The 26,801-nt window shown below is 40.1% G+C and overlaps 1 protein-coding gene across 4 annotated transcripts in view; it reads right to left on the bottom strand.

Annotated features, from left to right (window-relative positions):
* sbf2 (SET binding factor 2) overlaps positions 1–26,801 on the bottom strand; it is a 101,597-nt gene that overhangs the window by 49,726 nt on the left and 25,070 nt on the right. For all 4 annotated transcript variants that reach the window (XM_066647163.1, XM_066647165.1, XM_066647164.1 and 1 more), the window contains exons 3-7: positions 13,631–13,768; positions 9,644–9,772; positions 8,008–8,118; positions 5,797–5,902; positions 310–442 (exon numbers count right to left, since the gene is read on the bottom strand). In XM_066647163.1, coding sequence (XP_066503260.1) covers positions 310–442; positions 5,797–5,902; positions 8,008–8,118; positions 9,644–9,772; positions 13,631–13,768 — 617 coding nt within the window. The remainder of the gene's footprint in view (positions 1–309; positions 443–5,796; positions 5,903–8,007; positions 8,119–9,643; positions 9,773–13,630; positions 13,769–26,801) is intronic.

Here is a 26,801-nt window from a genome sequence, read left to right as displayed (position 1 = left end):
AGCTTATCAGTAATATAAATGCCCTATTGCAAAACTGTCATTACGTGCTAAAAATAGTTTTACTTAACTTATGATTATGAAAGTATCGGTAAGGAGGAGATTCGTCTAAATTTAGACAGCATTATGTCACACTTCACTTTCTAAATGCATTTAAAAGCTTTTTTTTTTTTACATATAAAAACACTGACCTCCACTCATAGATTAATTCAAACAAAGTAGGACAAGCAGAAGTGTTTTATTCTGTGCAGATTATTTACTGCCTTGCTTTCCTGCCTTACTGCACACTCTCTCTGTGTTTTGCACACATACCTGTATTTAAGAGGAAACATCAGGGCCTCTAAAGCACGACAGGCCTCCCCTAGCCTCTGGTAGCTTGTGGAATGGAACAAAACCTTGTGTTCTGTCAGAACTGCACAGAAAAGACTCAGAACATTCTGGATCCCTGGAATGCAAAGCAGAAACAGAATATATTCTTTATGAGAATTCCTTAATGAACATTATCTTATCTGAGAGCTGGTTATTCCTCAAAAACAAAACAGTTATGATCTACAAAATGCCAGGCTGTTTTTGTAAGGTGTAGCATGTTGCTCCAAATGAGTTTAAACCTTGAGGTGGCATTTTTCTACAGTCTAGTTAAAATGGAGATTAGCGTATTTGTATTTCCAGATGGTGACACCATCACAAAGCAAACCAAAACAAAGACCAAATGTCTAACTTAACGTGAAACAGACCATTTAAACCAGGCATTAAAGCACGGACACTGGATAAACACAACGATTTCATGCCATATGCACCATCAGCCTTCACAGCAGCCCACGTTCCATGTAAGTCATCGTTCTATATCAAACAGGATAATGAAAATATATCCTGCTGGTCCCGTGGATCTCACATCCTCTTAAATGATATAAATCAAGTGACATACCAAATCGGCAGACGAGGGGGAGAAAATGGTTTACAGTTCCTGTTATTGTTTGCTATCAACATACCACTAACGTCATTAATCACAGGTTCGAGCAAGATAGAGAGAACCAAGCAGTGACACAGGCATCCGCAAAACTGCCCAGGGTCAGTGGTTCAGCTATCCCTGAGTCAAGCCCTGACCGTCACCAACAAACAGGAACAAGATATGAAAATAAAGTGCTGGCGCTACTGCCCAAAGACTTGAATCTGAATGGAAGCCAAAAACTGATGAATAGGAATGTGAATTTAAAGTGACTTTCAGTTGTTTCCCAAAGCCAAGTTATGAGTGGTTATTGTTGATAGTAACACATTAATTCGCTTCCTGAAATGCACACCTACCGCAAACACCATTGCTGTCCACAAACAGCTGTCACTAAGAAATTGATGACTTCTTCAAGGAGGAACATAATAGTTGAGATCTATGACTCTCCTCAACTCCACAATGTTTACATCTACAATGTGTGTCCTTGGCATTCCTCGGAATACATGGCTCATTGAATCAGCTGAACAGAAGACAACAGGTTTCATAATCTAAGAGATTTGCAACTGCACACACACACACACACTTGCTCTCTGACCTTGAGGTGTTTACTTATCAGCTGGAAACAGTGGTCCATTTCCGACACTAAATAACTGCAGACGGACTCGGACAAAAGAGTGCAAACAACAAGCTGAGGACTGCAGGCAAACTCCTTCCTGTTCCACTGGACCTCCACTTCCTGCGGAGTTTGACAGGGTTGGGTGACATTTGTCATGTCTCACCAACTGAGAAGAGCCAGACAAGGGCTCAACCCAACTGCTTCAGCCTACTTCTGCAGCCACAGGCAGAGGAGCGCAGAAGTGATCAGAAGCCGGAAGTGATGGTATGACAGTAATTGTATGACCATTTTTGAAGAAAACGCACAAATGAAACAAAACATGGTGCATATAAGAATAAGAAGAGAAACCTTGTGTATACTTTAAACCCACACGACGACGACGACACAGACCATGCAACGATATTTTACTGCCGTATGAGCTTGTTTGGATCATGCACACAACATTTTTCATATTTGACATGTGGAAGAACTACGTACACAGCACAACATGTATCAGGTTTATTTTACCTCAAGATGGTATTGATTTTCAGGAACACATTCACCAAAAAATATCACAGCTTTTAATTACATAGACGTGACTGTGATTACAGAATAATGACGTAAATTCACAGGTTTTTCTGCACTTGGCGCCAAGTGTCGTAATGTGTTAAAAGCCAAGAAAAAGGACTACTCTGGGCATGTAGGAACAACCTGATATAAAGAATGTAACATATTCAAGACTGTCCAAAGCTTAGGTAGTCAAAAATATGCACAAGCTGCTCTCACTAAAAACTGCAATTGGTTTGTCATTTTCAGCTTACAATATCTTACCTAACCTGGATTGTTAATGAACTTAAACATTAAGCAAGGAGATCAGGAGATGTTCAGAATAAATTTACTACCTGACAATGCCCCGATCTGGGGAGCCGGACAACAGGCTCAGGCTGCGATTAATTTACAATGATTCCCAGTAAAAAAAAATGAAAAGGATAAATTAATAATCTGTGACTTCTACATAAGCTAATTTGTGAAGGGGCTGCTAAAGACACACAGACACATGCAATCACACACCCTTTATAGTTGTGTAACACAAAGGGAGGATGAGAACACACAAGAGCAGCTCAGTGACATTATTCCCTAAATACAGACAAACAGGGACCTGGAAAATCTCCCTCATCTTGGTCATGCAACCCTTGTATTTACAGATTCCTAAAGCTCTGTCTCTCTCCCTCACATGATTTTCCAGGTTTGTGTTTTTTCCATTTTTCCAGAGTTTTTCCAGAATTATATAGCAAACATAAAAAAAGTAACACTGAAAATAACAAGCTTCCAAACTATGAGGTTACTTTCAGCACCCCACTTATCACCAGACAGCCACAAACACTCAACCTTTACATTGCATTTTCAAACACTATTTAGCAACTCAATGGTTTCTGAAGATCATTCTAAAAAAATGGTGAGTCAGATGAAGAACTGGAGCAAACTGCACGGCTCGTCGGGAAAAGGTTATTTGACATGGAAAAAAAAAGCGGAAAAAGGGTCAGCTTAACTTCCAGATTTAGCGGGCTTAAGTAAATCATTTGACAATGTTGTTTTTGTGAGCATCCCATTAATCTCCGACTAGAGCAAATCCACAAAAAATCTCAGCATGATTTCACGAAAAACTGTACAATAAGTAGTCTATATCAAAGTTGAATAGTTCAAGTGGATCTCTGCCAAAAAAGAAAGTCCCTGTGAACCACATTCTCAAGCTTTCCCACTTAAGAACCCAAGGCTTTTCAAACTTGAGTGGTCATGAAAACACTGCAGTACAATGCCTGGCATCCCTCATAAAGATGAATACAAAAGTCAATGAAAATATAGTGATGAGGAAAAAATACAATACCAAGACATTTCCATGATATACTATTTGAATGACAATATTTGATTAGTTGAAACATGCAGTGCCAGGTATGAGACAACTACTAACACAGTGCCGCCTGGGCCACATTGTATACAATTGCACTGCACTAAAAACAAAATGGAGTCATTTTAACAATACATGCACTTTGTCCGCCTCATTTACGAATCAAAATCCAGACTGTATCTATAATATATTCAGTAAATAGCACTGTTGGTTACTCTGACAACATTTTTCAGTTTCACATACTGCCCACAGATATGAAGGGAAGAGCGGGAAAGGGGGGAAGAAGAAGAAAAAAAAAGCAATGTGAAATCTAGTAAATAATTTGAAGGAAATGAATAAACCTCTTTGTAGAAACTTCATCCTCCATTACCTTGGTAGTTAAATTGACATAATTGTTTATATACAGTTCTACTATTTTTAAAAATTGTTATAAGGAACTATTCTTACATTACTGCCTTAGGTTTTTAGGTCTTTCTCAGGCCTTTGACCACAAAGGATCTTCAAACTCCTTCACCCCTCAGCATTACACTGCATCAAGGTTCAGAGCGATATTGAGAAAGTTCACCTTGCACCCCCCCCCCCATTTCACAACAAGAAAAGCCAGCCACGTAGAGCACGTAGCCATGTTCTGATGTCCAAACGAGAGAACAATACAAATTGAAAAGCTGTTGAAAAACCTAGGAATTCACATTAAGAATTCAGACATATGAGGCTAATCACAGCGGTTACCTAGCGTTCAATATCTGTGGAACATGTGGTTCCTTCGTTTTTGAAATATACACTTTAGACGGCTGATGTAAACCATGGCTCAGGAGAACGTCGACGTGCAGATGATTTGTCCATCAGACTGACTCACAGCATCACTATAATGCTGTACAGATACGTGTATATTGATGTGCACAATTGCACTGGTCTCTGATAGTTCTGTGACTATTAGAACATTCCTCAGGAGGTCATTTTCTCTTTCAGCAACAAGCAAATTATTTTCTTTTTTAATAAATGAGGGAAATTCTTTTCACTGCTTGGAACATGGACAACAGAATGTACAAAATGCACTTGAAGGCACCAACCGTATATTATTTCACAACCATTTGTCAGCTCAGACATTGTGAAATAACCTCTGAAAGTTTTATTACACCATAAAAGCAAAGTGATCAAAGAAGTGTTCTCTAAGAGCCAAAGAGTAAATATGGATTTGTTCCCTTTGGTTTTCACCTTTAACTATTTATTGTCTGTATACTCTACAGAACAGGCGCTGGGACATTTCACATGACTCTTATGGTACATAAAACAAAATCATAAAATCCGAGAAAAGCCTGATTATGTGCTTTGTACACTAGAAAACAGTAACGATCAAACAACAAGCAAACAATCTCCTCTTAACCCCACTTTTTTAATTGACTTTTATATATTTACATAGTTAATCTCAGAGATTATTCTGTCTCAAGGGCTAGGCATGTACCCCAGATCGTATGTCAACATTATTTCATAATCACGTGAGCTGCAAATTGCAGCTTATCCCTTAAGGCAAGCGGGAGGCAAAGTTTGACCTAAAATCGCTTGATATAAGGGATAAAACAAAAAGCCTTGGAAGAAGCTGTTATTTTTATAAACCACCAGATTAACAACAATGTGATTAAAAGGGATACAGTTAGAAAGCAAATATTTGAACATATTATACTCACAGAAAAACATGTTCCAGTAAGAAAGGTTAAGCCGAGTTAAAGTGCAATTCCACCAATTTTCCAACATTTCTGCACAATTAAAGCAGTAAGGTGTGAACCCAGTGATTCAGAATGGCTTGAGGTGAAAGGTTCAGTACTAAAGAAACTTACTGAGTCAGATGTTCACATGGTAATGATAGGAATCAGACATCTAATGAGTCTAAAATGGACTTAAATTAATTATTATTAGATATAAGGTATTTAATATTAGATGGTAGTTTAAGATGAAATATATTTCATAACCTTAACTCAAGTAGACATTGCTGTGGCCAGGAAGTAGCTATGGCCTAAAGGTCAGGGAAGTGGGCTTGGGACTGAAATGATGCTGGTTCCTCATGGTTGGCCAATGGGATGGGATGGCATGGAGATGCAGAGATTAATTAAAGTCATGTGGAAAAAAAAAAAATGCTGCAAATACTGTAACCACTTGATTACTGTCATCATCTCCATCAAGAAATCTGAGTCAGTACAGTTCTCTGCAATACACCGTTTCAGATCAATCCACTCAATAACTGAATTCTACAGAAATTTTGAAATATCAGTGTATAAATCAGAAGTCTTTGTGTTAAACGTGTAAAAATGAGGCTACCAATGGCTGGCAAATGGGGCCTGTGTGGAAAAGACTCACCTAGCTGCTGGAAGAGGAGAGCAACACTTTTATTGGTCACAGGCAAGTTCTCATTTAAAGGAGTCTGGATCAGCTGTCGGTCTCCAGCTCCCAGGGAAAATAGCTTCTGCAAAAGAAGAAAAAAAAAAAAAAAAAAAAAAAAGCCAAGTCAGCATACCATTGCAGCACTGGGATATTTCACAGCATTTTTATAATAATACTCTACATCAGATAACACAACGAAAATATTAACTCCTTCAAATTCTAGGTTTATTACATAGTTACTTATATTTGGGCTTAGTAAATTTTTGTTTAGGCTTTAGGTTTAGTAATGACTGTGAAAGCTATATGTATGGTATGTAGTAACAAGAGTGAGGAATTTAAGGCTAGGTCTGGACAATATTTTCACTTTATTGTGGAACCTCTATTATAAAAACTGCTGAGTCCAGGATTAGGCTTAGTCCCTGTGCGGGAAACCAGTCCTTAGAGTTATAATGGTTGCGTCATCACTTGCCAGAAGTTATAAAGATTTCATGTAAATCATTCACACTGGAAAGTGTTAGTACAGAATTGTTCTTGATGTTAAAAGGGCCTACATCATCAAAATTCTTGAAGGGTTTGATGTAACGCATAATCAATGTTTAAAAATGTAGCACTGTATATGGCAGCCAATCAGAACAAGTGTCAGTTAGAATATTAGTCTTAAAAGCATGGCAGTATAAATAACTTGGATTTAAAATGAATTATGGCTGTTTTTTTGTCAGGAAAACCATTTAAGTTAAGTTATAAGTGGACCAAAAAACAAAAAAGTGGTACAAAATTTTTTTTCTCAGATTACATAAGGTATCTGCAGCTGTGTGCATTAAAGAAAGTTTCATTAGGGCCTCTGTTCTGTGGAATCCATCCCATACTGTTGCTGCTGTCCTGCAACATCACAGCTGGCCAACCAAAGTAATTTTAGCCAATCCAACAGCAGCACACTGCACACCCCAAATCATAGGTTTACCAAAATAAAGCATGCACGCATGGCAGATGTCTAAATCAGGAAGGCAAACTCTAGTGTAGGACTCAGACTTTTCCTGTGAGTGGTTCAGTGCACTAAACACGAGGCAAACACGAGTGAATGAAGTGCCGACAGTCAACTAGCCCCATTAAAAGCTCTTATTGTTAAACATGGTGAGGTCAATCACAAGCTGGATGGTGAGGCCGATGGGTTCCCGAGATTCCTGACATTTTACCGGGCTGGATTTGGGGTCATGTTGAAGGAGGCTGAAATTGTTCTGTTTGATCGCAATAATATGCACTGAGCAGCTGGAGGGAATAACGATAACAGGAGGAATTGTGAAATAGGCATTCCACAAAAATCTGTAAACTATGATCAGGATCCATAGGACAAATCATTTTGGCTATGCCCTTTTGAGGAATGTAATTATAAGGGAATTCTCGGCTGATGCAATTATCCAATATTTTTTCACATATATTAATTACATTTGGTTACATATTACTCATTCAGGAAAAAAAAGCATAACGATTTTTTTTAAAAGGAAATACATGCAGAAGCCAAAATAACCAATTATATCATTGTTTTTTGGAATTTACAATGTAAATCATTTCAGTGAAATCTGCAGGAAGTTCATTCTATTAGGTTCTAATAATACCTCGTTAGTGATGTTGAGGTCTACTTTTATTTGCATATTTATTTATTGTTTTTTTTTCAAGTAGGTTGTTGACAGCTCCTAAAGTTGGACACAGACCTCTGCAGATTTGATCAGAATCTGAAGAGTGGTATGCCATCAAACATCTGTCAAAAATCTCAACGAGATCTAAACATCTGTCTGGTCTGACACTGATATATATCTTAACTAACTACAGATATCATCATGCATCCCCAATTTCGAGTTGAGTTTCTGATTACTGATTTATATAAGTTGTTGTAAAATGACTCTGTAAAATGATTTTTAAGTAAGAAACAGTAGGGTTGTAGGCATCGTACAATGCTAATGCAGGTCTCGAGGACGAAACTTTAGAAGGATTGTAAGAAAACAACGCAAGAGGCGAGACGTCTCCTTGCAAACAGAGCAAGACTTAGAGTACCGAGCCAAGTGAGCAAATTAACCCTGGCTGACCCCTTCTTGGAGCTGGTATCCCCCTGCAGACTCCCTGGGGGGCAGCCAGTGGCGCTGGCTAGGGGTGGAGGTATTTGAAGAATTGTTTGGCTAAGTAAAGCCTCACCTGGGAGCCTCCTGCCACAGGCACCGTGCATGTGAGGAGATTGGCAACCAGACTCTCCAGAGGGAAGTTCAGAGTGTCGATATAAACTGTGTAGATCAGTCCCAAACAGCCCTGCGGGAGACAGTAAGGAATTTAGTCTGTGCACACACACTCGCACACACACAGGCACGCAAGTACACAAAAACACAAGACAGACGTATTGAGGCAGAAATAAACAACACATTTAGACCTCCTGGATCGCCACACGCACATTGAATACTAAACTAAAAAAAAATGTCTCTCAGTGCCACATGCAACACAGCAGTGCATTTCACAAGAGAAATTTAACAAAGCATTACTAACAGGAAATGCCACTATGGGGGGCTAATTTCACACATAAGAATACTTGCTTAAGTGGCTAAATTACTGCACTCGTCAACCTGGTATGTGGTTGTAAACAGTTTTGTCTCTGGTGAGTAGTATAAAGTAGTAGAAACTTCCACAATAGCTCTTACCTATTCACGGCCAAAACGAGATAAAAGAAAAAAACCAAAAAAGAAAAGCCCTAAAGCAGTCTACGAGGAACAAACTTTAGACGTAGAATATTTCCTGGCTTTTCACTCCTGTTCCTGCTCATTCCAGTAGCTAGAACAACAGCAGGACCAATCATTCAGTCCAGAGACGCGTTAAATAAACCAAGGTACAATGGCTGTTTTAGCCTGAGAATACTGCATTAAATGACAATGACAAATGCTCACAAAATGATTCCATCATTTTCATATTTTGTTTTTTAATTTAAAAGAACTTTGTGAATTGGTCGATTTCTCATATGGATTTGTGCAAATACATATACATTGTGCAAAAAAAATTTAAAAGCAGAAAACACGTCATCAGATTTAAGAATAAAAAAATGGCTTCTGACTATTACACCTTTACAGGCCAGTGGTGTTTGTTTATCTGAGATTTGTTAAATAGACATATTGTGAAAAGTCACTCTTTCAGTGCAACTGCACATTTGGTATCTGCAGCGTAACAACAACCAAATTGTGAAACCCGACAACCCAGTCAGGGTTTAGTTGGGTTATTTTTTATTTTTTTGCTGAGCTGCCCAAGTCAAATGACAAGTAATTAAGCAATTAAGAGCGTTTCTGATTGTGCTCTTCTTATAAATTCAAGTGTGGAGTAAAGTTTTCCCCAAAGGTTTTTCAGCTTGAAAAATATAGCTGCTCTTGTCATATTATAATATAATATTCATTCATTCATGGTCTGTAACCGCTTATCCAGTTCAGGGTCAGAGTGGGTCCGGGGCCTACCCGGAATCACTGGGAACACACCCTGGAGGTGGCACCAGTCCTTCACATGGCGACGCACACTCACACATTCACTCACACACTCACACCTACAGGCACATTTGTGTCGCCAATCCACCTACCAACATTTGTTTTTGGACCGTGGGAGGAAACCGGAGCACCCGGAGGAAACCCACGCGGACACAGGGAGAACACACCAAACTCCTCACAGACAGTCACCCGGAGCAGGACTTGAACCCACAACCTCCAGGCCCCTGGAGCTGTGTGACTGTGAACACTACCTGCTGCGCCACCCTAATTTAATATTATAATAATAAATCATGTCAGTTGACTGTATCACACATTACCCTAAATATTTCTGGGTAATCCAGCCTTGAGACAAGGATTACACTTTTAGGCGCAAAAACTTGCGCTGGCTGGATCAGACCATCTTCCTCCTCATCTTCTTCACCATCACCCTCCAGTGTCTTTGTGCCCTGGAAGACAATAGAGTAAAGGTTCAAATAATTCATTCATAAGTGTTTTTTACAGCTGTATGGACTTCATACACCTGACTTTGGCTGTGTTTTCATACAAACAAGTTAGAAATATACGTCTTTCCCCTGAAAATACGAATGCTTTGCCACCATTAAAACTCAAATATTAATATTAATATAATCAAATAAAACAATCCTATAATGTCCTAGAAACAAGATTAATCAAACAGCAACCTAAATATCTTGAGCTCTACTAGCAGGTACGACAGAAATACTGCCCATTTCTCTGCAGCGAGAGAACCATGTGGCCTGTTGCTTCCCTAAGGCTAAGGATTTTAGGACGAAGAAATTCAATCACTGAAGCATAGGCTTATTCAAATCCTCTGCTTCCTCATGAAGAAGACAGAATATCAGCAGGGATCCAGTGAGGATGTTTCTGTTAATTCTGCGTCATTCAGGTTTGATAATGATCGGAGTTGAGAAGTTGAGAGAGCAATGGGAAATAATGCATAAATATGATTACAGCTAAACCCCTTCATAAATCTATGCTTAGTCTCTTAATGAGGACAACGTGACCAACTTGCAGTACACAGAGAAACTCTTTGGGAATAGTCTCACGCTAAAACGGCACGATACAGTGCTGAACAATTTGGAACCTAATCTGGCCTCAAGTCAGTGGTCTATAAACGTAATTCCTCTTTCTTTAAGAAAGAAGGCAAGAAAGCTAACATAAGTTAATTAAGACAGATGGGGCTTATAGCAAGATTATGAGTCTATGCGGACAGAATATATGTTTCCTAAGCATGGAGGAACAGCCCAAAGAAACTTGTAATACAATGCTGCTGTAGTTACCCAAAGGGAAAAGGAAACCCAGGTGTTGGACTATTAATAGACTGCACTGTTAGAAATTGTACAATTGTTGGCTGTTTTGTCCAAGATTTCATTCCAATGGTTTGAGGAATGTTGTTTTAACCTATGACGGTTCACAGTACAAGCCATTCACTAAAGTCGTGGTGGCTGGAAATCTAATCAATTAAATTAGGCTCAGTGTGTATTAGAAAAGCAATCTAATTTCCTTCACAACTGTGTCAAAAGATGTAATCTGTATAGAAATAGCTAGACAATCAAGAACAATAATAGCATGTTCAGTCCCCAAAGTCTGACCTCCACAAGGCCAAGAAAACATAATTTAATGTGCTAAATTGTAGACAAAAATGTGCTAGCTTGGAATCTTGATCTGCTATTCAGGGAGCTGGAAGCAAAGTTATCTCTATATTTTCAAGCCAAACATACAGAAAAACTGACAAAAAAACCCAAACAAATATATAGCTGGGGACCCATTTTCTCATTTTCAAGGTCAGACAACACAGACAGTGGTCAGCTCTTGAGTACTGATGTTCATGGTCTGGATCTAATTATCCTATTAAAGCCTCCAATACGTGTACAAGCTCATATTGGTGCCCACCTCTCCAACCCTGCTGACCAAATCCTTTATTGGACTCCTCTGAGTTTGCTCAGACAATGAAAACATGCCATGAGAGCCACAGCATCTTATCTGTGGGGAGCATGGGATTAAAATACCCCCATAGATGGGAAACACATTTCTGCATTATTGGGAGGATTTGGCTCAATTATGTGAGAAAATACATTCCATGGCTTCTTCTTCCAATCAGATAAAAGGAAAATTTACTGCTTTGAGTTCTATAGGGTTCTGCTGAACTGTGACTGTGAAAATCAGGAAATGAAATGAACTAAGGCTGAATTATCTTCGCAGCGCCGCATAATGCCAATCGATATTTATGTCCATTCCTTCTATTATATTATTTCAAATTTCATGCAATGATGAATAACGATCATGTTCTTTATGCATACACAATTCCGGGTCTTTAGTGACTTATTTCTAATAAGTTTTACTGTCTTTTAGTCATTTCCAATTCTACCTGACAACTCTTCATTCAGTCATTCATTCATTATCTGTAAGCGCTTATCCAGTTCAGGGTCACGGTGGGTCCAGAGCCTACCTGGAATCATTGGGAACAACACCAACTCTTAGATGGCTTTAATAAACATGTATCAAGGGTTCACCTCTATATCTCTACAGTAGATTTGTAAAATTGTAAGGTTGCAACTTAATAATATATCACCATTGTCCAAAGAAAAACATGTATCTCCATTTCTGTCAACTTCTTATTTGCTACATCATTTGAATACAGCAGATATCCCTCACATTGTTTAACAATTTCATAATGAATGACCAATAGAAACACTCCAAAATGACTTAGCTACCATTTGGGAGATATACATATTTTTCTTTGAGTGGCAATGCTTCTCTCCTTTAAATGACGTAATTTAGCGCAGCTATAAGCTATTCGTTCTTAAAATAATTTTACCATAATAATTTATTCAAATTCGGTATTTCCTATAAGGCAAAAGAAACAGAAGAACTAATGGGCATTCAATTCAATTCAATGGATATAAGGAGCTTAGGGGGAAAAAAAAAACAACAACAAAAATTAAAAAAATAAAAACACAAGCTGAGCTATGAGGACTAGCTTTCGGCAGAAGGCGGCTTTTGAGAATCTATTAATAAAGAGTAGTTCTTTTGTGCACATATGAGGTTACAGATATTACAGCTGCACATATCTGGGTGGCCTTCTCCACTAATTGCCTGCAAAGCTTCAGAGGACGTGCCCTGGTCGAGGACGATTAAAGTGTCTCTTTGAAAGAGAGGACTGGAGGACGACTTCTGCGAGAAGTCACGGAGGGAGGCTGTGCCGGACAGCTGGGGACCATCACAGTCTTTGCGCCTTATGCACTCACTTCTTCCCTCCTGCCAAGCCGTTGCATAACCTTCAAAAGAGCCAGGCCACAAATGCACAGTGGCTGATACGATACACATATTTATGTTGGCATGCGCCTAAGTTCAGCCTCTTATTTGGACTGGAGCTTTGAAGCAACAGGAAGTCCACAGTAAACGGCCTGATTCACAAAACAACAGGTAGATTCATTAAACTGTCTTAACAGTTTGAATAAAATGAATCAGTGCATCGCAATGTCCGTCTTCGTCATGGCCATTACTAAACACGAGGTTGAACCCTGATGCAGGGCTAACATTCCAAGTTGCTGTGTATTGTCTGGATGCGGGGAAAACATGGAAAAAAACAAGTATGCAAGGCTTAATTAGCAACATTTACAGTGACGTTAACAGTAACTTTATAAAGTCTGCCTTTTGTTTACTGTGCCCTGTTATAAAAAACCTCAGTCGTCTATGGGGGATCTGCAGACACTTCAGATGTTACTATTCAAGCTGAAGAGTTTCATTTCCAGTTCACATTTACTGTGACTGTTCTTGGAATCTCAGTGGTTTTTTTTTCTTAAGCCCTCAAGTAGGATGTTCTGGAACCCATCATGCACGTGACATCTGTTGCTAAATAAAAAAAACTGTTCCTGAAGGGAAGCCATGAAGCACATTGGATATTAATCCAAATAAATCGTGAAGATTTTGCCCAAAAGGGCTGTCAAACAACTGCACACACTGAGGTCAAAATCCTCCTTTCCAGACGTCATAACAGCAGCCAATAAACAGGAGGTAGGCTACTAAAATTACTGCCCACAGTAAATTACTGATCCATTTAATTACAGATTTCATGCACTAGCATTATGAGGGGTTTTTGAGACATTGAAGGAGAAGTATCTCATGGATTAGCATTATGAGGAACTCTGAGGAGGAGAGGAATCTCATTTCTCATTATGAACCCAAAGACTTTTTCAAGGACTGAAACTGGACATTCAGCACATTAAACAGGGCGAGGTAATCAAGATTGGTTCCCAAATCACAACAGCTCCAGATCATCTCACCTGCAGATTGACTTCTGCCTCGTAGAAGGTCAGGCAAGAGCAGTAGTGTCTGTCTGAGTCGATGTCTGTCAGCACCACTGTAAAGAAAGTTGGTGGTTTCCTTTCGCGAGACAGTCTCCAACCTCCCGGCTGACAGAACTAAGGAAAGAAAAGGAATACGTATATGACACTGATAGTAGTGAAGTCTCAGTTCATTTAAGCTAACTCTATATTAACACCGGTGGTGAAGCCCGGGTATTTACATGGTGTTGCTAAAATGACTCTGTGATTATATCCCTCTTGTTCAAACACCTTTTTAAACAACATGTTCAAATGATGTTTCAGACATCTGTACAGTTAATGTAATGCTGTGAATTGGTACATTATTTAAGTCAGAAAAAAATGCAGCCACTGTGGATTTCACAGCACATCTGGGATACTGCTTACTAATTAGTAGAACAAATGTAAGTACAATGACACATTAGGTGCTCAGAAGTGGCGCAACTCGAGTGTTGGCACAGTCATCAGGAGATCACAAGTTTGATCCCCTAGAGATACCCCAGGCATCTTAGTCATCTTAACAGAACTGGTGCCACTGGCCTTCTCCAAATGTGCTCAGCTGTTCAAGACATAGTTACAGGAGTTGATGGCTGATTTTAAAGTCTCTTCACAGGCATGGTAGGATTAGAGGAGACTTTACTAGTGAGATAAAATGGCAAGGACTAAATCTGTGGAGAGAAATGGGGGGGAATAAACATCTATAAAAGAAGTGCATTGTATAATGACAGCTGTAAAATCATTCAGGAAATTCTATATAAGGCATGAAATTCATTTTCAAAATATTTTATCATTCCCCAACCTACAGTTTACTGTAAAGAGTTATGAGAAGGGAGTTTTTTGAGAAGGGTTCCAAGGTTCTGAGTGCTGGTAACTCGTAAGTGTAAATGGTGGTAATGTGTTTATTATTGTGGAGAAAAGGGCAGGATGTCCTCCTTCTGCTACTACATCCTCTCATCAGAGAGCAGGAAATGGCACCAATCCGCTTTCCTAGCTGCTTAGTCTAAAATGTGCCCTGCAGATTCACTCTCAGAGCTGTCCAGCCTGTTGAGAACCATGAGGTGAAAGTAATTAGGTATACTCTGTACCCCCAATGGCTTGTGGAAAAAATAAGAGCCAACACGATACGCTATTACATTTCAGACTTGTCCAAATCTCCTGAGAGACTCATTACCGCAAGAGAGCTCTTAAGCAGTAGAGTAGAGTTGTAGCATAGCTGTTAATAGGAATGTCCTGCAGAGTGACAGATTGGAGAGGAGATTGTAAGTCTGGGAGGGCAGGCAGTATGAAAGCGTAAATGTGCAGAGGTTAGTGCCAGCACCCACTGTGACCTGGCATCAGAGCAGTGTTTAGACTGCAAGCAAGAGCCCAAGAGGAGAAACAGGAGGGAGAGGAAGATAGATAGGCGGGAGAGATGATGCAGAGGAACAGAGGAGGAGAGAGATCAAAAGATGCTTAGTGACAAAACTGTGATTGTAGTTTTGTGATTACATAAACAAGAATCACATCGCCCTAGTACGCTGGCTTTAGCACGTTTACACAGAATTGGGTTTAACATTAGAAACACATGTTTTAGGAGAGGGGATGGATAGAGGGGAAATAGGAAGAGAGGAAGAGAAAGCGAAACAGTGTCGGAGTAACCCAAGGGCATGAACCAGGATGTCGCTGTCCTGCAGTAGACACAATAGCAGGCAGGAAATCTGTAACACTGGAAGGCAAAGCGGGATGCTCCCCTCATCATCATCATCAGATCAGGACAGGTGCCAGGAAAATGAAGAAAAAATACAAAAATATGCAAAGTATGTCACAAATTTCCAGCGGAAAGCAGATCGACTCTGATGTTGTCTACCTGAGAACACAATAGAAACAGAAGCCTGAAGTGCTGGAAGGAGAAGTGGGGGTGGTGCATTTGGCTAAATCCACATCAACAGCATGCTCATCTGAACTGTTATGAGCTGACTGACCAGAGGCTCCAAGCAGAAATGCTCGAGTTCTGGCCTGGATTCAACCCCTTGAGTCGCACATGCTTGGATTTCATAAGCGAGAAGGACCTTCTAACATGCCTCCATGATGAACATTACAGCCATCTTCTTTGGAATATCAGCTTTCCTATTTTTACAGTAAATATTTGCTCTGGCTTGGCGGTTAGTCCATTTGAGAAGTCTGTAGGAACAACAGCATCCCTGGTGGACTCTAGGCAGCTGTAGAGTGTGACATCTCACAGCCAGAAGCCTTAGCTTGACTGGTCCAAATAGGCAGCCAACGATGAAGTCAAGTCCCATGACGCGTCATCATTAAAAGCTGCAGTCATAATATTTAATTCACAGCGAACAATTCTCTTTTCAGAATGTTTCACCTCATTAGCCTGTAAGAGACTGGAGGTCACTGAAGGAATCAAAACATCAGAACAATGCAATAACAGCAACAAGAAGCTGTTCTGTATGAAAGTGTAGATAAGGAGGACCTGGAGCTCTGATGGGCAACAAGGCACTCGGAGAAAGTGCTGAGGAGAAAAGTTACACTATAAACCAATTTCTTATCGGAGACCCCTGCTACTGAATGCTCAGGACTGACCTCTGTACAAAGTACAGGGTGAACAGAAAAAGAATGCTCATAACAGTGCATCTATCCTCTAGCTGTCTGAATGCGAACACACACACACTTGCACTGAAGCAGCTGAATCACATCACAGGGACAGGACAGACCCTGTACTCAAATTAGCTCTCAGTCAAGTGACAATGGCACTTAAAGTGTTCCAATATTTGTGATGTCAATAGGCTTGGCGACATTCCAGCCTTGTGGGTGAGGGTTCCTCGTCATGTGGGTAGCAAGTGGCACGTCCCTCGTTCCACAAAAGCGACACTAGATCTGCGGCTTGACCTGCTAAGAATCGGTGCAGCACAGCGAGCATGAAGAACAAGACAACCAAATTAGACCCTCATCTGCTGTCTGCTGTATTCTATTACTCTGCTCCTGCCTTTCTGTTTAATGACAACCATAAATGGCGTGAGATCATTGTCCCGACTAGAGGACAAAGAGAACACTGTCGGTTTGTATGAGGTGCATGAGCAGTCAAGTATAGGCTGTGTACTGAAAATAACGTCTTCACACTCTGCTTTTCTCATATCCTCATTTCTTTACTTTCGAAACATAAAAAAAAAATGTCGGTAATTTATGAGAAATTATTTGGCTATGAGTTGTTCAGAGGAAACGAAAGTCCTTCCAGGAATTATATGGAATCTATGCTTAACTGTCAACAGTTGTAACATATGTGATCTTATAGCAGGGATGTGGCCAAAAAAAATATCAGTACTTCTATGATGTCAGTCAAATTCCTTAAATGGCATTATATCTGAGAATTATAAAATTCATCTGTTTGTACCAGCATAACACATTCTAGTACCACCCCCACAGCTCTGTGGTGTACCACTGAAGAACAGGGGGAACTAGAGTAAGCAAAGTATGCAGAGCTACAGACAGACTACAGTGTGTAGATGCAGAACGACAAAGAGCTCCAGTATGGTTGATGGAACTGAGCGAATGGACAATGAGTGTAGGTGGTCATAATGTTATGGCTGATCAGTGTACATTGGCTTCTCCAGTTCCATCAGTATTGTTATCCAGCTGTTGTGAGACAGGCACAGAGACGGCATTATCAGGACACTTAGCTCAAAGAAATTACAGCACTATTTATAGGTTAGGTGCTGGCAACATGATTCACATACAGAATTGGGTGCAGGTTGCTAATAATGATATTTTTGCTTAACTACTTTCCATGTGCAAACACTCTTATCAGTATCAGTAAATCAACACGCATGGTAGACCCTAGCTTCAACTTGGCTTTCTAAATTACATTCCTTCATGTGTCCCTGACATTTGAACCCCTTAGTTGGTCTACAGCCCACATCTGTCAGCAAATATCCCCATTTCCAGCACCCTTTACTCATTTCAGGTTTAACCTAGATTCACTTTCAGTTTATAAATATACATTAAAAAAAAGGAACTGACTAGGAGTCAACATCTGGCAACAATTTAAACAATCTCCAGCATTTTGGCTAGATACTGATATATATATATATATATATATATATATATATATATATCAAAATACATTAAATGTCTGGAATGACAACAGCCGTGCATGTCAGGAAGACAAGACACTGTCATAAATGAAAGAGGAGGAAGGGGATGTTGCAGGAGGCATGGATAGTGCTGGGGGTCTCTGGTGGACACTGTATGTTTTATGTTTTTATCACGTCTGATGCTGTCCTCCAGACAGGGGGTGGGGGGGGGGGCTATTTCGGTCAACAAGGGCCAGCTCTGGATCCGTGATAGGAAGTCAGCAGAGTGAAGATGGAGGCTCTATTCATAGGTCTGAGTGTGTGAAGCTGGAGGAAGCCCAGCAAAGTCCCTGAATAAAAACACTTCCTGAGTACATCTTCAGGGTCAGACCTGAAGAAAAGGGGAAAAAACTACTCTCCTGCGTGGCTGCACTGCATCCCAATAAGCAAACAAGTCCTGTGTATAATCTAGACAAAGCAGTTCCATGTTGTGGTGCTCAGACAGGAACCTGATGTTAACCAGTTGTTGGCAGCCACAGAACCTATATACATTTCAGTTGAGTATTGTTCTAACTACAATACATCTGTGGACGATCAGTTGGCAGGGTTATGCAACCCCACACACATGGTTCATTTTAGGGAGAGATATTTTTAGCAGGTCAAGAGGGATGTTTAAAATTCTCCATAGGCCCTTGGGGGTGAGTAATATAAAGACACCAAAACTGAAAACTGAGACTTTCCAAGCCTAGCAATTGGCTTGCTGATGATACCCCAAGTATGCAAGTAATTTAGATAATGATTGGAGGGCTTTATCTCTAATTTGGCATGTTAGCATAATGTATCAATTACTTAAGCCACGCATAGTCCTATGTGTAGCTCATACAGTTCTGGTCTTACAGGACCCTTCGGGACAATTTATTGACTAAAGGCAAATATTTGTCTCTTAAGAAAAAAAAACAAAAACATGATATAAATGAAAAACACACGAACAGTCCTCCAAATACAGCTTAGCCTTAAGTGCTTCAATGTGAATGACATGAGCATGCAAATATCCAGAAATCTCCAAGGATTTGGCCATTGATTCAGTGCAGCCTGTTTGCTTTCAGTTCAAGTTCCTGTAATAAAGCAGGGAAAAAACACCGTTCAAGATGGACAAACCTCCAAGAAATCTCTGGAAAGTCCTGATGGATATTCCTCCAGTGTTTCTGCTAAGTACGGAAAATTACAATTCTTAAACCCAACAATATAACAGCAGTAACTGTCTGTTTTGTTACCTCCCCCCCCAACCATCTTCTCTGTGGGCTCCTGGTGAAATATCTCAAATATTTGCCGTATAACAACAAAATAAACCAATATATATGTGTTTCTCAAATGCAGCAGATAGAATAGGAACCATACAGAACAGCAATCAGTTGTAATAGCAATAAATTGCCTATGTACTGACGACCAGTGTTTAAAGAGCAAAAACAACAACAAAAACAAAAACAGCAAGACACACCTTTAAAACATTCAGTATGCTTTGACCTGTCAAGTGTAAACACCTTTGTCCCAGGCTGAGGCGAGGTACAATAAAGGCCTACGTCACCCAGCAGCCCCCTGCCTGCGAACAGAGCGATAACACATTAGGGACAGGTGCTTCCTGTGCCTCGCTGAGTGCTTTACTCAGCCTCTTCTATGTGCTCCCTCCAATCTTTTTTCTGTCCATTTGTGTTCTTCACCTGACAAAACAAAGCTCTCCATACAGCAGGTCGGACAGAACTAGTCAACATGAGCAGTCACGAGGCACTGCCACTCTCTAGCGCTAGGCCAGGAAGAAGAAAGTGAACCCTGATTCTGACTGGAATAGGCAGCATCTGACTGCCCCCCCACCACCTTCCCCTCCCACGTTCTCCAAACAATGGATGAGCTGTACACAACAGGCACTGACCTACAGCTTTACCATAGGGTTGTTTTGCTCTTGTAGGGGCAGCAGGTGTTCTGGCCGTAAAGTGACAAAAACAAACTGGACCAAAATAGGTCTGAGGTAGTAATGATGTTATTGCCCTCATTTTTAGATGACAATCAAAGGAGGTTTAAATTAAGAAACCCCTGATATAAAACCATGTGGACTGTTCCACGAGAGAATTTGTTTACAAACACAAAAACGAAAACAGGTCCGACAAATCCAAGAAAACCACTGGGTTTTGTGAATCCGTTAGATATACACTTCCCAGATTGGATTTGTTTTGCTATCTAGGAAGTGCAACCAATTAATAGGGTGCAATACTATGTGGCCTCTTAACACTAGCATGTACTTACATCTTTCATGACACATGCCTTGAACTTGTGTATAAAGTGCTATAAAATGATCTAATAATAATAATAATAATGTGATTCACAGTGTGATAAAAGCTTCCTGTGGGTGAAATGTGTAATATGAACTGTGTGATAAAACCAAGACAATAGGCTCTAAATGCTTCACAGCAGGCGAGAGGGCGAGAGGTGAGAGGGTGGATGGTTTGCCTACGAAAAAAAAAAAAAAAAAAAAAAGATATATATTTAAAATAAAGCAGCAAAAAAAAGGAGGAGTGGCAACGTCCAGGAAAAAGTGCTGGCTTTGTATTTGCTGCTATTCTGGAACCGCATGAACAATGTGCTCTGTCCCAAACAGTGCCCTACTCCTTGAATAGTGCACTTTACAAGTTTATAAAACTAATACTATTACAACACCACATAGGAGGAAGATATTTGTGATTCAGCCCTCATGGTTTGCATAAGGCACTTGCACAGGCTACAGCGCCGTCAACGCCGGAGAATAAATCCACCTTTGAGTCGTCAAAGTACATTTGACAAACAAATGAAGTTTAGTTTTTGTTTTTTCATAGAAATCTCCAAGCAGACTTTGGCTGCACAATCGTGCAGTATTTTTCAAAACTGTGCCATAAGTTTGTACCACACCTTGCAAAACTGAAAAATGTCTGCCTGAGAAAAAACACGAATAGAACATTAAATTAGGACTTCCAACTTTAAAGCAGTAAATAAACATAGTCTTTCTTTTTCAGCCTTGTGTGTAATTTGCCTGTCAGTTTAGATAGGATCATGTGAAGTAGCCATTACTGTCTTGACATTCATCTGCAGCACACAGTGGCATCAGGTTCAATGTGGCTTCCCTTTTCTCAACTTCACTCAATTTCTCTGCGTGTAATACACAAAATCAGATCAGCACCTCGCAACCATCTCTGGCATATAACACAGCTTAGCTGAGTCAGGGTTCCCTGGAGTTTTTCCTCCGAGTCAGCTGAGACTATAAATCTAAATGGGATGCAGTGGTGGTCTTCAAAAGAATGCAGTGGCTGTCAGGTCAGTTGTCGGAGGAGGGTTTTTTTTGTTGTTGTTGCCTTTGAATGGTGGAGAAGATGAGGTGGGCAAGATGCTTTACGTCAGGAAATGGCTGAGACCATTTGTAATACATGGAAAAACCCAGTTCAAGCAAGGTAACCAATGCCTCCACGTGTCTTTTTCAGTTATATCTTCGTGACCATGACTCAAAACATGAATAACTGTGGGGAATATGAGAAATGTAATTGTCTGGCAGGATCACATTAAAGTGGTAAGTATTCCAAAGCTAAAGCATGGATGCACTGAGGCTGCACATCTCATCCCTTTGCTGCTGTAACACTGAATTTCCCTGCTGTGGGTCTACTAAAGTATTATCTTATCTTAACTAGAAGCAGGTTCCATTTAAAGTGCAAGAAACAAATAGATAGTCAGACTGAGACATTCCAGACAAACACAAATCTGCTGTACATGCAAGCTGGCGCGCCACAGGCTCTTTTATTGTTCTGCGCCAGTCAGTGTAGATGCAGCTTTTCGACTTGTTTTGAATCAGAAAAACTGGCGTGGGGCCTTTGTGACAGAGTTTCCCTTCAGCAGCCTGCAATGACAGGCAGGAAATAACAGGAAAAAGTATGGGGGAGCTCCCTGTCTTTCTGTTTGGTCATGCTTTGCTTGCAGTCACTAAGCAATTCAAGCAGAGCATACTTTAAAAGTTGTGTGTATGAGTGTTTGTGTGCTTGGGTTATTTATAACCAGCATTGCGTGTAAATGTGCATCTTCTTCAGCTATATAATTCTGGTCTTCATAAATTACAGATTAAACAAAGGGAGCAGCTCCAATGGTGAATCGCCAAGGAGAGTCCTTTATTCAGCAAGACAATAGAAGCCTATTCATCACTTCACAGAATTCTGTCACATGATTGTTTCATGAGTAGGAATAGTAGTACTTAGGTGCGCCAAAAAAAAAGATTTGAGGCAGTAAGAAGTCCTGCAGGTCAATTGCAGCATCCTGATGAGCTCATTGTGAAACTGATTGTGTGAGAGACCTCAGCTCCAGCCCCACTTCCTCAGGGGTGTTTGATTTCCATGTAAGGCGTAGCAGCCATTAACGATGTAGAGATCTTCCTGACAAACACATGATTCTATTCTACCTTGGAAGGCATCTTGGCAGTTGGAATGCACTGTTTTTCGTTACATTTTTTCTTGTTTAGCAAACACGAAATGAAACGACGTGCCGCAAGACATCAGCTTTGGCTGCGCCGACCCCTGACTGCCCGTGACTCAGCTGTACTTCCAGGGAGGTAAGTGCATCAGTGATAAATGCTGGAACTAAACACCCTCATTAAATTAAGGCCTTGACATCCACATTCCATTATAAGGTATTACTGAAAGGGTCTTAAATTTGATCCAGAGAAAATCCGGGTCCCCAAATGATCAGGACAGCTTGACTGGTCAGACAGCAGACAGTGTTCAGACCATGTTACGACTGTTTACACATTTTCAGAATAACTCCCGGCCTCCTTCCCGGAAGTATGTGCCACATTCCTCATCACAACAGGGATTCAAGAGGGAAGAGAGCAGTTCAAGAAGTCAAAGCCAGCAGACAAGAGAGATGACACAAACGTTTACAATCTGCCCCGTGCTGGGAGGTCAAATTCCTTCATTATAGGATGTCAGGCCCCCAAAAAAATGGAATGCTCCGTTTCATCACAGTCCTCTCAAAACAAAGCATGTGATTACACTGGTTTTACAGTCAGTGACTGGAGGGACACTTCAAAGAATGTGTCACTCCATCCTTTTAGTCATCATAAGATTCATTCTCTAGCACACGTTTTAATTCAAGTTGAGATTTGACCTTAAAAAATGATATTATACATTTACAGATGATTGTCCTCAGTCCGAGCATCTTTCGTTATTTGGTTTTTCGTTTCTAATCCTGAAATAAAAACCGGAGAATGGCCCATTTCCCAATTTTGTAGCTTTGTTGCTTGGTTTTCGGTTTCTAATCCTGCATTAAAAAAAACCCCACAGAATTTCCAAAGAATGACCCATTTCCCAATTTTGAATGATTATAAGGAAAGGTACAGGGACTGTTCTAAAAAGTTGTGCACGTATTGAAATGGAACAATAAAAAAAAAAAAAAAAAAAATTCAATATCTGATTTCTAATTCAACATTTAATTAAATATTGCAGAGCTAAAAAAAGAGAATAGACATATGACACATAAAAATACTGGTTACAGTTACACCAATAAGCAATGTTTCATTCATTCATTATCTGTAAGCGCTTATCCAGTTCAGGGTCGCGGTGGGTCCAGAGCCTACCTGGAATCATTGGGCGCAAATTGGGAATACACCCTGGAGGGGGTGCCAGTCCTTCACAGGGCAACACACACACTCACACCTACGGACACTTTTGAGTCACCAATCCACCTACCAACGTGTGTTATTGGACTGTGGGAGGAAACCGGAGCACCCGGAGGAAACCCACGCGGACACGGGGAGAACACACCAAACTCCTCACAGACAGTCACCCGGAGCGGGAATCGAACCCACAACCTCCAGGCCCCTGGAGCTGTGTGACTGCGACACTACCTGCTGCACCACCGTGCCGCCCCAATAAGCAATGTATTTAAAACAATATTTTTGGGGTTTAGTTTCCATATATGGACACAGATGTGAATGGTACACACTAACAATTATGAACACCTGATTCAGGTTTTCAATGACACTGCAGTGATTTAACCATATGACAGAACAGGAGGACGAATTTATATCAGTGGACGTCCCTTAAATGTGGAAAAAATTTATCAACTGTCACTGTCTTCTAGACAAACAGGGAAGTGTTTTATTTCGGGATTATGAGTCAGGGACCACATTAATCCACTTAAGATGGTCAGCAAATATAAAAAAGGGGACTCCAGAGTTTTCGAACCCAAGTTATGGCTAAAGTCCCAAAGCCACATTGCTGGAGGAGGTGCCAATAAGTCTGTCTCATTCCTAGCACGTCGAGGCAGAAGGGGACTTGGAGGCTAACATATGCATAAAAGGCAGGCAAAGTGTCCTGAAAAGAAGCGGACATCCATCAAACTCCTCATATCTTAGGGCTCTTAGAAACATGTGTGCTTGCCTTCTGTTGTGCCTCGTTTCCACTAGACGCTTAGCTCGTGTCCTGAGGCTAGCTCAGGTTTCAGGTTTAAAGTGATAAAAGGAATGGCTGTATGTACCTGGGCGTCAATAAACATGACACACGTGCCAGTTAGTCATTTTTGTTATGAAGGAAAACCACAGTGGGCCTTAGTTAACTTCCTTGAGGCTGTTGCTAAAGTGAAAGAAGCTGTTTAGAAGCATGTCAGGGCAATAACCCAAGCTGCAGTACCTGCTGTAAGCAGGGAAAACAATTAGAAACTGAGGAAAGCTATCTTTCACAGCTGATAGCCTATGGAGGTAAGCCCACCCTTCCCAACCCATCGGTCCAACTTCTGATATTGGCGTATCCCTAGTTAGTGGCCACATTTTTCTGATGACAATAAAATAACAACAAAGCATCTCTTCAAAGACCTCATTTTTCTGTTAAAAGTTCAACCTGGCTGTGACTATAACACTTAATGGCACCTGAGAAGGTGCCTCAGAATGAAAATCCTTAAAACCTTCACATATCAAACAAATTAGTGTGCAATGTGTGTTGGGTCATTAACTAACAGCCTTGGAGAAAGTATTTACAAATTGAAAGACACCCCAAGGACTCTTTAAATTTAACGCAACAGATCAGCTTAACATCACACGCTGCATGAATAACATCCTGAGACTCTGTTAATCAAGTACTTTGTTGCTGAAATGGCAAATATTTTCATGGAGACAAGACAAAGCAAGTGAAGACAGACTGGTGTTTGTGGTCTGGTAACAATTGAGCAAGGCTGCTTTTTCTGAGTTGAACTCTAGGCTGTGGGCACAGCATGACTCTAGTCTTGTTGTGCGAAGTTAATAGGCTTTATACTACACAGCAGCAAGTAGGATGTTACCAAGAGAGAGTCATGTCAAATTACATGAAATATTACATTTTATCTGGTCTTAAAAAAAGTATATGAAACCTCACTATGCTAATCTAATTCTTCAGCTTATTCATTTGGACAATTCCTAATAAATTTAGCTGTTAAAATATAAATATGTATCTGGAGCATGAAAGCACCAAATTCCAAACTCAACCTACACTTAGGGGTTTTAACAGAACGAGACCCCAGGGTCATAAACTTTCCCTATTTGACATATCAATAAAAAGCTGAAAGACAGTAATTAAATTTAAACAGACAGCGTCGTAAAACACATAATTTGAAGCACATGGCTTATAAAGCACTCCTCACTCAAAACTTGATGAAGTCAAAATGAAGTCACCACAAAACTACGTTCTGAAAAACAGCAAATATTGTAATGTCCAAAAAATCTCAGTGACTAATATTTCCCAATTGTGAGTTGGTTAGATATCAATCTAGTATTTGCCAACTTGTTATGATATTAAATAAAAAAAATTTGGACAGATAAAAAGTGGATAATGAGACGCCACTTCTTTTTATAAATGTTTTTGATGAGTAAGAGTGCATCAGATCATATCTGGGGGTGAAGACAACACTTACAAAGACACTACATCCTCTATTAAACGCAGGAGACTTGCTTTTAGTTGTTCAAAGCTATTTTCTTCAGGCATATAGTTTATAATATACCTGACGTCCTGGAAAATTAGACCACCAACCAAATTAAACTTAAAAGAAAGGTCTCTGATTTTGGCACAATGATGGATTTTGAAGGCTGTCACATCTAAATAGAAAAGGATGCACACGTGTGTTGAGGTTTTATTCCAAATAGTAAGCTAAGACAGGGTCGGAGAGGCTAGACAAATGCCACTGTTTATGCAGTGTTGAGCCATGCTTAGGGTTGTTTACAATGGCTGTTAGCTAAAGTGGACAAATCTCATCATGATTCATGACCCTGCTCTTGGTCAAAGCAAAATGGGGCTCAGCTTACAGGTCTCCACTCTTATCCCTATCCTGCTGACAATCTCTGGCTGATCTAAGCGATGAATTAACGTGAGTGTTTAAGATAAAGAGAGTTTTCAGTATGCTAAACTGTCGTGAAAATGTTCTAAATCGCACGCAAAGGAGCAGAGCTGGCCTACTTCCTCCAAAATTGAAAACACCTTTGGAGACGAGAGTTGTAAATATGTTTGAGAAGGTGGGGCCTTTCCAGCGCCCCCTCCTCCTTTTTTTTTTTTTTTTTTTTTTAATTTGGAACATTCCTCATCTGTGGTTATTTAGTTTGCTGGGGGCTGCTTTGACCACAAGATGCTTTTCGTGCTTGGTCCCATCCGCTTTGCTTTATCTACTCCCATGCGAAATTGAAGGAGTAATTCTCGTAGTGCATAAAAAGTCTGCAAATTATAATTGTTTACATACGAGAGGAGGAAATATAAAAAAATATATATATATAAATAAAGTGCCTAGCTGGCATATTAAACACCAAAGTGTATTGCATCTTCATTAAAATTACAAAGCTGGAATTCCAGTAATTCTGCCACAAACCCAATGTTATTTTGCTGTCAACCCCCAGCAACTAATTTCACTTTCTTTTTCATGAATGGTTAGGCCTATATATGGATGATGAGGGAAAAATACACAATTAACATATGACTGCAATTAACATAATTTAAATATTTAGACATTTTGTTTCAGCCACAAAAGGGACAGAGTGCTCAGATTTTGACAGAATG

Source organism: Hoplias malabaricus, chromosome 16, assembly GCF_029633855.1.
Source record: "Hoplias malabaricus isolate fHopMal1 chromosome 16, fHopMal1.hap1, whole genome shotgun sequence".
NCBI lineage: Eukaryota > Metazoa > Chordata > Actinopteri > Characiformes > Erythrinidae > Hoplias > Hoplias malabaricus.
Note: the sequence above shows the minus strand (reverse complement) of the source record. Positions and strands in the feature narration are given on the sequence as shown.